Source organism: Porites lutea, chromosome 7, assembly GCF_958299795.1.
Source record: "Porites lutea chromosome 7, jaPorLute2.1, whole genome shotgun sequence".
NCBI classification, from domain to species: Eukaryota; Metazoa; Cnidaria; class Anthozoa; order Scleractinia; family Poritidae; genus Porites; species Porites lutea.
The window spans coordinates 28,839,982-28,856,725 of record NC_133207.1 but is presented as its reverse complement, the minus strand read 5'-3'; the positions used below and the strand labels follow the sequence as shown (position 1 = coordinate 28,856,725).

Genomic DNA, 16,744 nt, shown 5'->3' with positions numbered 1-16,744 from the left:
AGTGAGTAAAATAAGAATCAAGTCTTTCTTTGGAAAATAAATGAAAAAAAAAAAAAACGATTTTCACACTTAAAAAAATAATTATTTCGTGTGTGAACTACCGAACGTTACATGTCAAGCAACCGGACGTTTCGTCCGGCGTCCCGCCTGAAACGAAACCCCTGGTGACCCGATTTCAGACCAAAAAATGTAATTATCCACACTCGTTTTCAGACTCGGACCTCTAAAATCCACACCCGTTTTCAGACCTGGTCGTTAGGCAGAAATTATTTAATCATTACTTAGATTAGGGCGCAAACACAAAAATTAATCAAATATTATTTGGGATTCACATATTTCTCTTTCTTTAATTATTCATTTGGAATTGAACCCCCACCTCCCCCCGCCCCACTACACTTCAAAAGAGGTGGATCAGCCCCCGCACTTTGAAAACTGCTCTGCGGGTCCTGACTTGAAACTGATATTGCTATTTTCTTTCCATCGTGTAGTTAATTTCTGAACGGGTTTGTCAGATGGACTCTTCAAAAACGCTTCATTTTAATTTTCTTTAGAGGCATGTAGTTATGGGAATGTGTAGAAAGGGACTAATCTAAATGTTTAGTCTGTTCCATTTGCAAGGAGGAAGAAATTGAAGAAATCCATCAAAACAATGGATTAAAGCAGGAAAAAAAATTACGAAGGTTAGAAATTTAATTTTAAACTGTCAAGCTCATTGTTCAAAGACTGAAAGGTAACGCCCATTGGTGAATAAATAGTTTATTTACCAATGGGCATTACCTTTCAGTCTTTGAACAATAAGCTTGACGTCTAACAGCTTATTGTCTTAAAAGGCACTCAGCAGGTTGAATTTATTACAGAACCTTTGTGGAGGTGTGCATGAGTTCTTTCAAACTTTCGAAAAAATATTCTAACATTTGTCATTATGTTATTTGTTCTTATTTTCTGGTTTGCTACTGAGTTGTTATGTCCGGTTCACGGACAATTCTGCAGTCCAGCTGGAGGTTAGTTAAAAAAAATAAATTTTCAGGGGCACCCAACGAGAATATAGTTCAAAACCACTTAAACATAGCATTGTTAAACGTATTTTAGTATTTAAACGGTAGATATGGGCATATTTTTATCCCCTAAAAACTCTTCATCTTTTCGGATTTCCTAGCTGAAAGTCTAGTTATCCGAAAATTATAGAGATCAAAACTTACCTTTTCGAAAATTTCAGCCAGAAAAAAGGCTCCCGAAAAATTCTAGGTGACCTTTTTAGGGCAAAAATCGGTTAAAAATGGGCAGTTATACCATTTTTTAGATGTTCGAAAATCCTAGGAGAGGCAGGCAAGCAAGAAATTTTACAACAAATGTTCCGAAAATTCTAGATCGCAAATCATCTTCCGAACAGAAATTTTCCGAAAATTGACGTTGGGTGTCCCTGAATTTTTCACACGCCTATATGATAGCAAGAAACTTTGAACAGTTTAAAAATTAAAGTGGAGTTAAAAACACTTGGTACTTTAACCAGCGATAAAAGCCAATTTGCCAAGCTAGCTCACAAACTTATGACGTTTATCAGGTTAGTTAGCGAAACAAATGCAAATAGATTTGTTCAAAGTAAAGGTTGAAGAAAGGTTTGCACTGAATACAGCTGAAAGCTATTTTTAGTTATTCATCTGACTCAGGACAGAATCAATATAGGGGTTTTGTGCCACCTGAGAGTGTCAAGGATCTTTTTAACTAATAAGCGTTTAGTACATCATTTTATGTTATTTTCATTCAGCTTAAAACGTTTGAACATTTTACAAATGGTTAACAGGAAAAGTTGTCTTTTATTATATATTAGTTCGAGGAATGTCTGATGATTTAATATAAGTCTGTTACATCAACGCGTCTTTAATTAAATATGGCTTAAATACTACCTTTTCAATACCGACTACTGACAATAAACTTCATTAACTAACTTCATTGGCAAGGAATTGAAGGATAACACGTTTCAGTCACTTTTCTTTTCGAATGATAGTAGTGAAAATTAATAAGTTAGAGTATTTACGTATACTGTCGGTTGTTGAGTATGCGCTGGGTATTGAAGTCACTCGGATTTTGCAAACGGCTGCTTATTCTGTTCCTGTTTAATTTGTTCTGTTCTGTTTGTATTTGTCTTAGCTTTACCTAAAAACTGATAAATAAATCCCATGTTTCAGTTTTATTTTAACTGACTTCGAAAAAACTTGCCACTGAACTTCTTGGGCTTAAGGATGTACAAACCAGCGACAAACAGGGATGAAAAATTTTAAGACATTATCTTTTAGTTTTAACTTGTATTATTCAAAGTTGTAGCTAATGCCATATTGTTGTTTGGTTGCTTAAAACTGGCATGCGAACGCTTCTGATATTGCAAACCTGTTTTTGTAATTCATTTCTTTGTTGCTTTTGTGGCGCGGATATAGAGGATATTACATGGCCGCACGGGGATGCGAATTTTATCTTCGAGTGCTGAAAGTATCTGTCAGCACGAGAAGATAAAATTCGTATCCCCAAGCGGCCATGTAATGTTCTGTTTATTTTATAGATACTGATGAAATTCCTACATAAAACACAACTTTTTTTTTCGGCAAATCTTCCTGAATGTTCTTCAAGCTCGGAAAAAGTATCGATTTGAAAAAGCTTGAAAATTTGGCAGCTCATCGAGAAAGTCACCGGTAACCAAGAGAATTTTAACTTGTTTATTTTTTAAAGAAGGGGTTATTTAGCATTTTGGTCCAAAAGTTACCAAAAAAGTGCTAGTTTTCCGAAAAGTTGCTAGAAGTTGCTCTCTGACAAAAAAGTTGCTCAAAATCCTAAAAGTTGCTAAAAAGTTGCCGAGCAGAATCTGGAAAGGCCTTGTTATCATTACTTAGTTAGGGATCAAACACAAAAATATATAATTATATATTAAAAATATATTTAGGATTCGTATATTTCTCTTTCTTCAATTACTCATTTGGAATTGAACCGATAAAAATGTTCATACACTCCCGCAGTTCCCTCGAAAACCCAGCCCGATTCCAGACCAAAATGGGCAAAGTGTACACCCGTTGTCAGACCAAAACGGCGCAAAAACCCTACCCGATGGGGCGGCACATACCTCAGATATGGCTTATATAAGGGAGAAACCGCCCCCGGCAGAAACCAGGAAATTTTCTGGGAGTGCTTGCCCCTGAATGCCCCTAGAACCTTGCATCTTCGGGGCTTGTTCAGAAAATCGGTCAGTGTTTATCATAGATCCGCGCCTGAAGTGGCAATTATGTGGTTTAGCCAAGAGCCATTATGGCTGTTAGTTTAGCTGGTTTCGGTGCAGCTTAGTAGATTATATTTTGTTATTGGTCACCTTGAGAAAAGTTTCCCGGAGAAAATCATGTAAAGCTCTGAGATGGGACAAGATTAATACGATTCACAGAGTCTGCATCGTCCAATATATGTTACCGTATTCTCGTTTCATTTGGTAAACGAACAATCACTCTTATCCAGGCTTAAGGAGAAGGGTAACGATATTGCTTACTTTTCTTAGTCTTTGGCTTCGGAAACAAAGTTCTATACTTAGCATAGAAATCAAATCTATTGGTTTTTTTTTTCTGGTGTGAAAACAGTCTCTACTCACAGTGTGACTGTAGATCCGATAACTTGAATAAGACCTGGGGCGTAGCCAGGATTTTTCAAAGAGGTAAAGGGGGGGGGGGGGGGGGGGGGGTCACAGAGGCTACTCGTTATGTTAAGCAGGGACACCATCCGGGGATCGCCGACTATATATGGTTTATACCGCTGCTCTCCCTCGTGTATCAGCGGGCTCAGTCGTATTATCGCGGCATGAAGGGCCATATTAGAGACCTTAAGATACCCCGAAATGGGTGTACGGGTAACGGGTAGCGCCATGTTTTTTTCATTTTGTGGTGACGTCATCGACCTTACCCGGTAGAACCAGCCGTTTTTCCGGGGTAGTCACTGTTAAAGTTGACAATCAAAGGAATTGTTTGGTGATGTGCCTCGATCAAATGGCGGGGTTTGCGATAACAAGCTTTCGGTCGAGGGACTTCCCGCCAAGTTTCTTAAAATCTGTCTATGATATTTCAATAAGCTTATGTATGAATGAATTATTTGTTGCAGCTTGTTGTTAAGATATGAAGTGTAGAATTTGAGGGAGATTTTGTATGCATTAAGCGACATGCATGTACAAAGTTAATTTTGCGTGCTTGTTCTTCGGGTATCTTAATCGAAATAGTCACGCACATGAACATTTTACGTGTACGGGTACACTACCCGTACCCGTACACCGATATCGGGGTATCTTAAGGTCTCTAACATCAGCCTCCACTAGTATAAACGATACTCCTACAACACGTCAATAGGAAATCCAAAATTCAATGTTTCGGACGCCAGTAGACGGCTTTTTTTCCCCACTTTTTAAGGGTTCATAACATGGTTCGAGTTATCGAGGGTAAAATTATATAGAAAATGACCTGAGAGGAAACGAAAGTTGGTTCGAGTTAGCGGGAGTTCGAGTTACCGAGGGTAAAATTACACCGAATGTATGACGAAAATCCAGGGGAAATCGATTTTGGTTCGAGTTAGCGCGAGGTTCGAGTTAGCGAGGGTTCGAGTTATCGGGAGTCAACTGTATCTGCTTTGCAAAGCATAATAGTGCCCAGTTTCCTTTTGCGCAAATTGTTCATGTGCCGCAATCTCTTGTGCCGGGGATTTGGCAAAACCCGCTTCCCCCTACAGGACCCGCTCACAGTCATACTAACAGTAGATACCAAGCGTAAAACGATGAAGAGCGTAAACCATTTTGTGCGACTGGTCCCCTGCGTCAAATAATCCCACAAAGTTAAAACAAAAAAAATGTAAATATGTGCAACTAAATAAGCGTCTCCCAATAACTGACTCTAAAACGTAAAGGAATGTAATCTATAGGAACCATCCAACGTTCTTGCTTAACATCGCCCCAAAGACGTGATTTAAAAGAAAGATAGCGGCGAACAAAAGTTGCGAAAATTTACTATTTTGTCTCAGGTATACATTTTCATTTGATTGGCATGCAAAAATGTATCGAGTGCCCCCGGATTTCTAAGCATGGAATGGTTCACAAAGGGTGAAATATTTACATCCTGTTTCAATTTTGATCTAAATCGGAGTGTTAGTAAGAAAAAAAGGGGTTCAAAAATGTCTATTTTTAAGCCTTGTCAAAAAAACGTTTCCCGCCCTTGTAAATGACAATGTACAGGGACCGTCAGTGGGGGCCTAGAGAAAAATTGAGTCTGCTTTCTGAAATATTTACCAAACAAAACTCCAATTTTCAAGGAGAAAATTGTCCCAAAAAGTGCAATTTTGGCTCAAACTTCCCCCCCTGATGCCCATTGCAGGTTTTTGTTAGAAGTCAAACAAATGCCAGTTAGTAGTGTCATCTGAAGTACTAACTACACACAAAGTATGAGGGAAGGTTTTGTTTGACCATTTCCAATTATTTTGCTCAATCCTTAGCGACATTCGTTCTTAAATAAACATTTTGCCTTGAGCTAGTTATATTTCTAAGCAGGTTTATTTATAGCGAAAACTCGAGCTTATAAATTATTTGAAACAACTTCCTTTAATTAGTGTTTCTCTATTAACTCTCTCTTTTTAACGCCGAGTAATAAGCAAATTTTAAATAGGCAAGAGCTAAAATTCAGCTGGGTATTGTCATAACACTAACGACAGAAATGAATTAATAGAGCTAAAAAATAACACCGACTGAGCTTATAAGTTACTTCAGATACGCCTTTATGTTCTACTTTTAATTTCTTCTTACTGTTTAAAGTGTCAAAAAGGCTTACAGCTCAGGGTGGAACACCTGTGTAATTTACAATTTACTTGGGAAAACTGAACATTCCGGTTGTTTGTGTCATTCCAAGCTTCAGAGAAGATTTAAGACGAAGTAATTTTTGTGTCCTTTTCAGTCTGTTCAGCCGATTTGGATATAATTTGTAGCGGTTCGTTCTCAAACTACGTGAAATTTTATTTACCATTTTCACTGAGACCATAATTATGCACCTCGTTTGAAAATTTTCAATAGTTTTATATCTGTGCACAAGATTTCCACCTGGGTGGTTTGTGTAAATGGTAAACATCTCTCAGCTTCCAAAGATTGTTTACTAAGTATGCAATACAACAGACGCGCTGATCAGACATAACAACTCAGGTTTGACTGATGTTCTAATTAGCCTGGCTGCCAGAAGCGACACACACAATTAAAGAGAAATTCATAGATAATTAACATCTAATATTGCATATAAATTGATGGTTTTGAGGACACCTATCGCTTTGGAAAAGACTCCGTGTTTTACAGAGTTTGTCAGGTTTCTCAATTTCACGGAGTTCTCCAAGAGTCTCCTCACCAATCAGCGATGTTCTCTTTTTACTTTTGCTCGTTGCCCTTCATTCCGTTGCTTTCTGTGATACCTAATGCGGCTTTTGCTCAAATGGAAGGTTAGTTTTCTTTTATTTTTATAGAAGGACATAGACTGACATGACTTCTTGTGCTTTGTATGTAACATATGACTTTCCTTGGTAACTAAAAATTCCGGTGAGTGCGTTAGGAGAGAATGTATAAGAGCTCCTAAAATTTTGCCCGATCTAAGTGAGGACTGTGGATGTAAACTATGTTTTCTTTTTTAATCAGTTTTGATAGCACACAAAATTATGATTTTAACTTTTAAGGTCGTAAATTATCTGTCATAGAACTGGCGGGTTTTAATTTAGATTCCATATATTCACAAGTGTTCATCGAGCGCCTAAAGTCCTCTTTTATCTTTTCCCAACCTGCTTCGGTTTTGACATGTAACTAACGTTTGCGACTTCTAGTTCATTATAATCATAAAACCTAACAGTCATCAGGGGCACCCAACGTCAATTTTCGGAAAATATCTGTTCGGAAGACGATTTAAAATCTAGGATTTTCGGAACATTTGTTGTAAAATTTCTTGCTTGCCTGCCTCTCCTAGGATTTTCGAACATCTAAAAAATGGTATAATTGCCCATTTTTAACGGATTTTTACCCTAAAAAGGTCACCTAGAGTTTTCGGAAGCCTTTTTTCTGGCTGAAATTTTCGAAAAGGAAAGTTTTGATCCCTATACTTCGGATCACTAGACTTTCAGCTAGGAAATCGGAACAGATGAAAAAATTTTAGGGCCCATAAAAATATGCCTATATCTACCGTTTAAATACTAACATACGTTCAACAATGCTATGTTTAAGTGGTTTTGAACTACATTCTCGCTGGGTTCCCCTGACTCATATTTTGCCGAATTTTTTGCCCTATTTGGTATTGCTATTTGGATTTGGTTGTGTTGTGCTCAAAAGTGGATTCTCTCAGAAAACTTTGTACTTTTCGTTAACGCATTAGAATTTAACCCTCGGACGTACACGCAAATTCATACCCCTACCGTGGTACAAGGGGGGAGGGGGGTTGATAGAACCCTCCTTAGAGGTTTTGAAAAGATTTTTTTCTTCAGTGGAAAGCCCTTGATCTTCTCTGTCAACAAGATGAGGTACATTTTACGGGTGATAGCGCTGCTGGAAGCCCATCGCGTCACCAACAATGATCGCCATCTTGGATTATACCAAGAATTAGAAATCCGATTAAAACCGCGACAAACTGACATTTTTTTGGTGCTTGGCATAAAATAATACATAAATAAGCACTATGCTAGACTTTAGCGAAGTCTGGAATTTCCTGAGAAACCTTTCCCTTTATCCCTCTGTTACACACACACCCTGTTGATGAAAACGGCGCTGGAAGATTGTAGAGGTTGCCGGATAAAATGATTTGCTCACTCATATTCTGCTTCATCTTTGGAGCAGTTTTGGCAGCCGAAGAAGAATCCAGATCTTCCTACATAGTAGCCCAAGAGAACAAGCGTTTACATGGCTATGCTGTAAAGAGAATCGATTCTACGGATGAAATGGCATGCAGTCAAGCATGTTTAAGGCATTCTTGGTGTACTTCTTCTAACTTTAAAGAGTCCTCAGGCAATTGTGAACTGAACAAGCACGAGTTTTCAATAAGTGCAGATGATGACACCAAGCTCACTGATAATATGGGGACAACGTTTTCAATGTTTCTTAAGGTAAGGCGAAGAGAGGTTTGTCAACAACGTACGCGATGTAAGAACTGCGTTGAAATCAATTATTAACTAACACACATCTGTTCTGTTGGAAAAACAGTAAAGTTGAGTTTTGTTAGGATGCATTTATCAAAAATGGCATCCAAAGCGGGGATATGTCTTGTATTGGAGCCAGTCATATTCACTTCCTTTTGCCACCAGTTTCAGTCCGGGACAAGTTTTAAATGTTATTGACGGCTATGTATTCTTGCCTTCAATTGGTTTACTTTTTTTAAAACTGCAGTTAAGACTGTTAAGAAAAATGAGCAGTGCAATTCAAAATTCAAGGAGAGTTTATATTTTGGTTTCTAAGTTCAAAAAATATATTGTACAGATATGATTTGCATTGTGCCTTAAAAAAGTTATGTTGAGAGATCAGTACGCACTGCAAGGATCACATGAATTTGAACGTTTTTTTCCTTAAACATCTGATAGTGTCTTAACAGATGTTTTAGGAGAAAACGTTCAAATTCAAGCGTTACAGTTTTAAAAAACTGTAACGCTTACTAAAGTAATTAAAATGCAATTTTCTGCAGGGTTGTTTGATGGCTGGATGCCTCAATGGAGGTTCTTGTTTGTTCGACAAAGAAAAAGACGCTTTCGCTTGCTCATGCAATCCGCAATGGAGTGGAGAAAAATGTGAACTAGGTAAGTTCTTTAGTTTTTTTTTGCCCCTTATGATAAATATAGAATAGCGGAAGAGGTGTACTGTTGGAAGCAATTGTCTGTATCTGGCAAATATTTCAGTGCTACAAAGAAACTTAAACTGTTGGCAGATTGCCAATTTAATGAACCTTCTACTCTGTGAAAATTATGTAACATTTGGCATTTAGTTTTATTAATTTCTTAGCCTCGTCAAATGTGGATCGGCCTGGGATTAGAGTGATTAGGTTCTTTTGAAGAGAAAAAAGCGAATAATGGTGTGAAGAGCCTGCTATACACTGGTCCCATGTATGGGATCATTGTTGCCAATTTCAATTTTCAGTTCGCCATCTTGTGTTCCATCTTGTAGTCCAGCCAACACTTTTCGCGAGTTTCTCCATTTAATAGACTACCTGGGATGGACTAATTATAATCTGTTTTTGTAGACATTGACGAATGCGCAAAAAATACCCACAAGTGCGGTGCCAATGCCATCTGCAATAATACCAAGGGAGGATACAACTGCACTTGTCATCCGGGATATTATGGAGATGGAAAGAATTGTGAACCAGGTAAAATGACAGGCTTCGTATCAACTTGGAAGATTTTTGTAAAACTATGTAAGCAGACAATACCGTTAAATCACTCAGTCGAAAAGTACAATTTACTTGGCCATTATTCTATGATGGTTAAACGGCAGTATTTTTATATATAGACAAGAGCCACAATTATTGCTCTTGATATAGAATATGGACACACATCCAACTGAATACGGTGGTAGGTCTTCTTTTCAAACAGAAATTGATGGTAAGGTATTTTTAATATTAAAGGTATCTTTTCAAAAGAATCAAGCTGAATAATTAGACTCTGAAGGTCTCTAATAATGCTTGTTTTCTTTAAGGTTTATATGACAATTCTTAAATATTAATTACCCCCTTGTTTATCTTGTTGCACAGTTTCATCGTGTAAGGATCTTTTTGACAAGAAAATGTGAGTAAAAAAATAAAAAGTTTTCTTTTTATGCCCTTAAAATAACAAAATAAGTCGGTACAGCTGAATGCGCCCGAACTGTGCTTGGTTTGCCCGTCGAGTGAGATCCAAATATGAGTGATTTATCAGCTGTCATTATGATATATCGATTGCAATTGTTCGAAGTTATTCCTGGTAAATGCGATGATGGTGGTGTCGCAAGAAAACCTTCAACTTACTGCTACCTTCAATACGCAGTTAATTGATTTAATTGCCTTTTTCCAAATCTACTGGAATAACTCTTCCTTCCGAATCAACAAATTGTTTCATGAATGTTGTTAAACAAAATGCACACCACCTCTACACGTAAGCTAGAAGCGCTACTAAAAATATTTGAGAAGCCCTATTCTGATGACCACAGGTATTCCACACTGAGTGGGAACAAAAAAGCAATAAACACAGACCTGAAAAGGGCACTTGGTTGACTACGCTGGGTATGATCACATACAGACAAAAGATACATATTGCCGGGTTTTCAGTGTCACTGCAACCAAAACTGATCGAATTAAAAGTCAAAACTGTTACATACAGCAGATAAAGTCCAGAATCTTGGAAATGAAAGGAGGTAAATATGCAAAGACCCTCGCCAAGATTCAAGTCAGAGCGATATTTCATATGCGCGATTTCCGGAGAAATGTTTTACCCAAATTTATAGAGCTTTGTATGAAAACGTCATGTAGGTGCCCATTCGGATTGGCACCAACATGGCGACCGGAAAGCGAAAGAAACATTTGTCACTGAGTTTTGCTACGAAAGCCTGCATTTATCTCTCAAGGAACTCATAAACATTAAAGTAATACTTTTTCTAATACACGAACTGTTCAGATAGCACAATAGCCCGAAATAAGTCACTTTTTTAACCTACTTGACAGCTCTCCCTAGGGGCACCCAATCGATCTGTTCCGCAAATTTCTGCTGGCTGGGAGATGTAGAGGAAATAATATGTCCTTGGAAGGAAAGTGTTGCTGGGAAAAAGACAAATAAGAGTGTCTGAGGGGATTTGATGTCTAGAATAGCTGCCATCACGGTGATAGGCTCCTGCTGTTATGCTGCTAACCTAGTTCTCCCCCTCCCAACCCCCCCTCCCCCACTAAGGGGGTGAAGTTCGCCCTTGGGCCACACCGTTTTTCCTAATCCCCCCTCCCCACTGAAGGTCCGAATTTTTCCCTATGACCACACCCAAACTGGTCAGTAATGTCTGGACATACGTCTACTGTGAAACGTCCGAGCAAGTCAGGTTGCAGGTTGTAGATGCACCTTCCTGGCTGGGAACTCTTCCATCAGTCTTGCTGGGAGTGAGGAACAGATAAATTTTCCCCAGCAATCTCCCAAAATGCTTTAAATGGATTCAGAAACCTTTATTCATGCTTTGTTGTTGTTTTAAGGTCTTTTTCTCAAAATTTCCCGTTGTCTCTCGGCCGTCATGTAAATGCCTCGTCAAGCATAAGCTTCTAAATTCAAGCATACAGTGTGTACTCTACCACAAAACCAAAAATCCTTTCGAAGCAAAAGTTTGTGTGAATATTAGTTTTTAGTTGCTCTAATACGTATCCGTCATGAAAGTAAAATTGCAGTACTGCTTGTTTTACAGTTTGAACTTTAGTGACGTCATGTGAAAACCAACAATAAGATAAAATTAAGTTTGAGCAAGATCATCGGGTCAGTGTTGTCGACACCATTGCGATATATTCAGTATTAGCTAGGTTTTCAGTGTCTACTACTTTAATTTGCGTCCATACGTACTATATACATTTCTTTCGCGCCACGAACTTGGCTTAATTGCTTTTGCGTAATATTTATTTTTTTAGACATTGCTTTCTGATGATATTATGGACAGAATTGGCATTTAAGCTGGAGGTGTTAACTAAAGAAGTCAGAAAAACGTTTTTTAACTTCGACGACCTTCCGCAATCTTGCTCTCCCCGCGACAAGGATCGTTGTGAGCCGTTTTAGTCCTCCAGCAGTCCTTAGTCCTTTGGCTCGTCACGCAATTAAAGGTTTGCGTGACAAGCCAGAGACACTAGCCGATCGTTACTAGCGATCAATTGGGCTGAACTGTTTATTTTTGTCCCAGGATCTCCCTTATTAAGATATTTTGTTCCTTGTAGATCAAATGAAAGCAAAGCTTACCCACTGATTTTGGGAGATGACATTTTAGATATTCATTGCAACATGACCACTACGGAAACTGACGCATGTGGAGTTGGTGGATGGACTTTGGCTATGAAGATTGATGGAAACAAGGTATACGCTCTTCCAACATTGCCCATAATAACAGTGGATAATAACATTGCAATCTGAACGAAGGACTTGAGCATTTTATTTAGACCACTGTAGTACACGGTATATCTAGGTCAGTAGCAGTAATTATCCGTCCGTCTTGTGTTGTTAAGACTGGGAAAGGCCGATATAGGAATGAACACAGTTTCGCAGATGAAGATCGAAGGCCGGGTGCCCATGTGTTAAGTGGTATAGCAAGGATGTTTTACTCCTTTTTTGCCCAGGAATCTTATTAGTTTGCGCAGAAAACATAAGCACCGATGATAAGCGCCGTCAGAGCCTTTAAATGTCTTTATCTCGTGAGAGAAATGCGGAGGAATCTCATTAAGATAACGTCAAAGAGTTATTTTTTGATTGTTAAATCGGTTTGACAGGTTTTAGGTTTGTTATGTATGGTCATAATTGATTTTAAACTAGTTTGGAAGGTTTCTTTACTTTCCTAGTTACTTTTGAGCAGTGATTAACCTGAAGGGGTCATGTCCTTATTTGGTTACGATGATGTCACTGTTTATTTTACATAATGTGCGTCATATCCTTCTTTGGTTCCGAGGTATTTTGATTGGTGGACTAAATATTAGAAAAATGTTAAATGTTTTATTCATTTTCAAGAAGGAATAGGCGGCAACCTCTATGTCATTTAGAAATAATGCACCGTAACTGAATTATGCAAGTTGTTTTTCATGCCGCTTTCATTATCTATACCATTGAAGACAACTTTTCTTCCTGGTTCCGGTTCACTGATTCTTGGCGCGTAATATATAATGGCACATCAAACCTTTGCAGCTAGTCATTCACGTGGTCATGGGCTCCTGAGATGGTATAAAACCGCCATGCTGGAGACGTACTGGGACAAGACAAATAAATTGCCATGAATAACTAATTGAGTCTTTTTGCCTTTTTTTGTGCCAGTGTTTTTCCTGCTCTCCAGCATGATGGTTTTTTACCACGTGAATTACTAGCTAGAGGGGTACATGTACCTTTTTCAGGCTTCTGGTTATCGCCACTGTGAGGTATATGAAAGGGTAGGGAATTTGGCTATTTGGTGTAAAAGGAAACAAAAGGGCTAACAAATGCATTTCATGGCTGTGGAAAAAAAAGGAGAGAACTTTCTGGTTTTGTAATGCACTCACTTTAAAAGAAGGTGCGTTTACAGCAGTTAAAAGGAATGTAAAGAACTAGGCATATGAAAGGGCCGTGCCATTTGTCAATAGAAGGTATACAAAAGGCACCTATCCTGTCAAAAATGGTTTGTGAAAAGGTAAGAGGTTGAACCTCAAAGCGGACCCTACCCCTGGGGCTTTTAAGGTCGCGGGGAGCATCTAATGCTCATTGTTATGCATTTATTTAACGAGAATGCACGACGTACAACGACTGACATCGACAAGTTGACGAGATAATCATGACTTGGATAAAATATGGGCACTTGATTTAAGGTGTTCACGTGTGCACATATGACATAGAGAATCCACTTTTGTCATGACACACTGGAGGGTTTGATCAATCCTTTATTTATTAAATTAAAGAGTTCTGTCTTCTATTCGACCCGCAAACTTGGATACCTAAATTAAGTTAAGATCGTCTGTTTGGTCAGAGGTCGAACTTAGGACGCGTCGAACCAGTCAGCGGAATCAGACCAGTACTAAGTTTCCTCAAGAGAGGATAAAGGGGACAGAGAAAGTATCTCCCATACACACCCTATTCCATAGGTAATTCTTCGCGAGTTTTTTTTTAAGACCACAGATCCCAAGGGGGTTAGACAACAGCCAATCACATAGCGCGAATGTGTTCCGCGTGGATGACCCACGCTCAGAGCCACGCGTCCTTCACGAATTGACGCAGAACAAAATGGCGGAGAGCGATATTGCCATTGCTATTCGTTTTGTTGACGAACATCCATGCAGCGCGAGAGGTAACTTTATCCCGATTCTAAAAATGATTCGAGACGAATTACCTATGGAATAGGGTGTGTATGGGGGATGCCTTCTCTGTCCCCGTTATCCTCTCTTGGTTTTTTTGATAAGCCGGAAAAGGTCATTCAAGTTTATCTTACTTTTTTTACCACAACGAAATCCTGGTGTCTTCTTTAAGAAGCACTTAATAACAGTGGGATAGGAACACGTCATTGGGCTTCTGCATTAGAATCTGAAGGATTTAAATTAAGTATTTTTAAATTTAGACTACCTTCGCAGACGGCACTACATTAAAAATGATACTTTGGTGCAATTTGAAAACAAAGTGTTAATGAATTGGCTGAAAAAGATGAAGCTAAAAAGGGATCATTATGTGCATCAATCTTCGAGGAAGATTTACTTTCATCTATTCTTAAGCGCTATAGCATAGATTGGAGGAGGAGAAATTACAAAAGAATATTTTATTTATGAGTCATTCACACCTTAGCAAGATGGGTCTCATTATGAAGCACTCTCAGTAAACTGTTTATTACGCCATGCTGGGGCTCCTGCGGAAGCTTATTTCATTTAATTCTGAAAAAAAGGCTACGTACCAAATTTTATATGAATCTCACCAGCTCGCCTTGAAAAGACAAATAAAAGCCTTCAACCTTATCTTTGTAAATAAATTTTTCGTGTCCTTCTTCTTTTTTCTATCACAGCAAACGTTTCAATACGATACGGCCTTTTGGAGCAACAAAGAAACCTTTAACCTGGTTGGAGGGAAGACTGGGTTTGACACCCAAGAAACAAAACTTCCCTCCTACTGGAACATAGCCTTCTCGAAAATCTGTCTCGGTATGAAGATCGGCCAGCAGATCAAGTTTATTGTCATCAACCAGAAGGCAAACTCTTTGTACTCTCTGATCGCTGATGGGCAATACCGCAACACCTCACTGGGTCGTGACACTTGGAAGTCACTGATTGGTTCAGAGGCCTCCTTGCAGCTCAATTGTAACAGGGAAGGATTCAATGTAAACTGTGACGAAAAAGCAACTTCAAAAGCCAGAATCGGTATCCTTGGAAACAATGAAATAGACTGCTACAGTTTGTGTGATTCCAGAATCGGGTTTGGTACTGATGGGTATCCCGACGACTCCAACACATGTGGAAATGAAGCAGTGTTCGGGGGTGATAATGGTGACATGCATATCAAGGCCATGGGGTACATCTTGGTGCAGTGACATTAGTCCTGAAAACAACAAGGAAGAAAATTTTGCTTGTTAAAGTTTTTCATGTTTCACGATCACATGCTGTCTGTATACATTCAGGAAATCCACCAGATGAGTACATCTCTATGAGCTGCAGTTTGCACTCTTGCAATGAAGCCAGTATAGCAGATTTAGAATGATAAAAAAGCAATAAATAAGTAAATAAGCAAATAATAAAATGCACTTTATTTTAGTGTCAATGTATTTGTATTGGTAATAGCATGTTTTCTAGTGATATTTGGCATAAATACTAAGAGTGATTTTTCGAAATTGTTATACGGAATTTCACGAGCCGTTAGGCGAGTGAATTTTGCGACAATTTTGAAATATCACGTGCAAATCATGCTATTATTTGTTTATACTACTACCCACACAAGGTTTGTAATTTTCACATGTAGGTATTACAAACCAAGATGAAATACGACTACTCTAAGCCAATAAAATTGCAGAATTTTCTCATGTAGTAGTATAAAGCACGAACTTACTAATTGAGGACACCATTTTTTCGTCGCCCGTGACTGAAGACGGCAGGACCGCCATTTTACGTATATTCATCCGAGCCTCGCGAACGTCTAGCCGTTTGCAAGGCAAAGTAAGTACCTTTCTTCCCTTTCAGACCTCTCATAATTATTTTGAGACCCCGAGTATTATCCTGCCGCGGTTAAATTAACTTACCACGGTATGTTTTCTAGTATTTGTAGATTTGTGGACACAATGTATTGGGACAAATCGAATGTTGTTTGTATACATGTACGTGACTGCGAACGCGGGTAACAGGGCCTATTGGACTGGAAACAGTCCAATAGTCCGATAAAATCTTTAGGGCCTTTAAGACTAATAGTGGATTCGTTGGCAGCATAAGCGTACTAAAACACTCGAGAACCCGTTTATGTCGCTTATTTCCTTCTCTGACGCGGTACGCAAACAGGTTACCCAGGCTCAGTGAGTACCACAGTACGAATACTGTAAAATTACAATGTTTTTATGGAGTATAGTTCTGATCTAAAATTTATAAAAAGGATTAAAGTCAATGAAAATTTCTCTGCAGTTAGTTTTTGTTGTTATTAACCTTTCGTTAATATTCATCATCATAAGACAAGCAGCAGTGAAGAAGTATAGAATGGTAAATTCAAGACTTTGCGAGAGTGGTTTGACAATTCGAGACCGAGACTTGAGCGTTTTTATCAATTCCGAGCCCGAGACTCAAACTTTCGAGGTAATAATACAAATAAAACTATAAAGAAATGACCGAAAACGCAAACGGAAGCCAGCGGAAGGCTACCAATATACGGCTTTCTCTTGTTTTACTCTCGATCCACTAGTTCACTTCAATAAGCTGTACCCATGCACTTTGTAAAATTCGTCTCCTGCCACCAAACGGAAAGAAAAAAAACACATATCCGAGACTCCGAGACCCGTCCGCAAAAAAGATCAAGACTCCGAGACGCAAAAATCTCCCGGAAACGAGACTTC

The 16,744-nt window shown here is 38.6% G+C and overlaps 1 protein-coding gene across 1 annotated transcript; it reads left to right on the top strand.

Moving 5' to 3' along the window:
• Positions 1–7,814: 7,814 nt before the first annotated feature.
• LOC140942486 (uncharacterized) lies at positions 7,815–15,244 on the top strand. Its single transcript, XM_073391396.1, has 6 exons — positions 7,815–8,124; positions 8,697–8,808; positions 9,249–9,374; positions 9,759–9,792; positions 11,940–12,075; positions 14,723–15,244. The coding sequence occupies exons 1-6, from the start codon at positions 7,819–7,821 to the stop codon at positions 15,242–15,244; spliced, it is 1,236 nt and encodes a 411-aa protein (XP_073247497.1). The 5' UTR covers positions 7,815–7,818.
• The last annotated feature ends 1,500 nt before the right edge of the window (positions 15,245–16,744 follow it).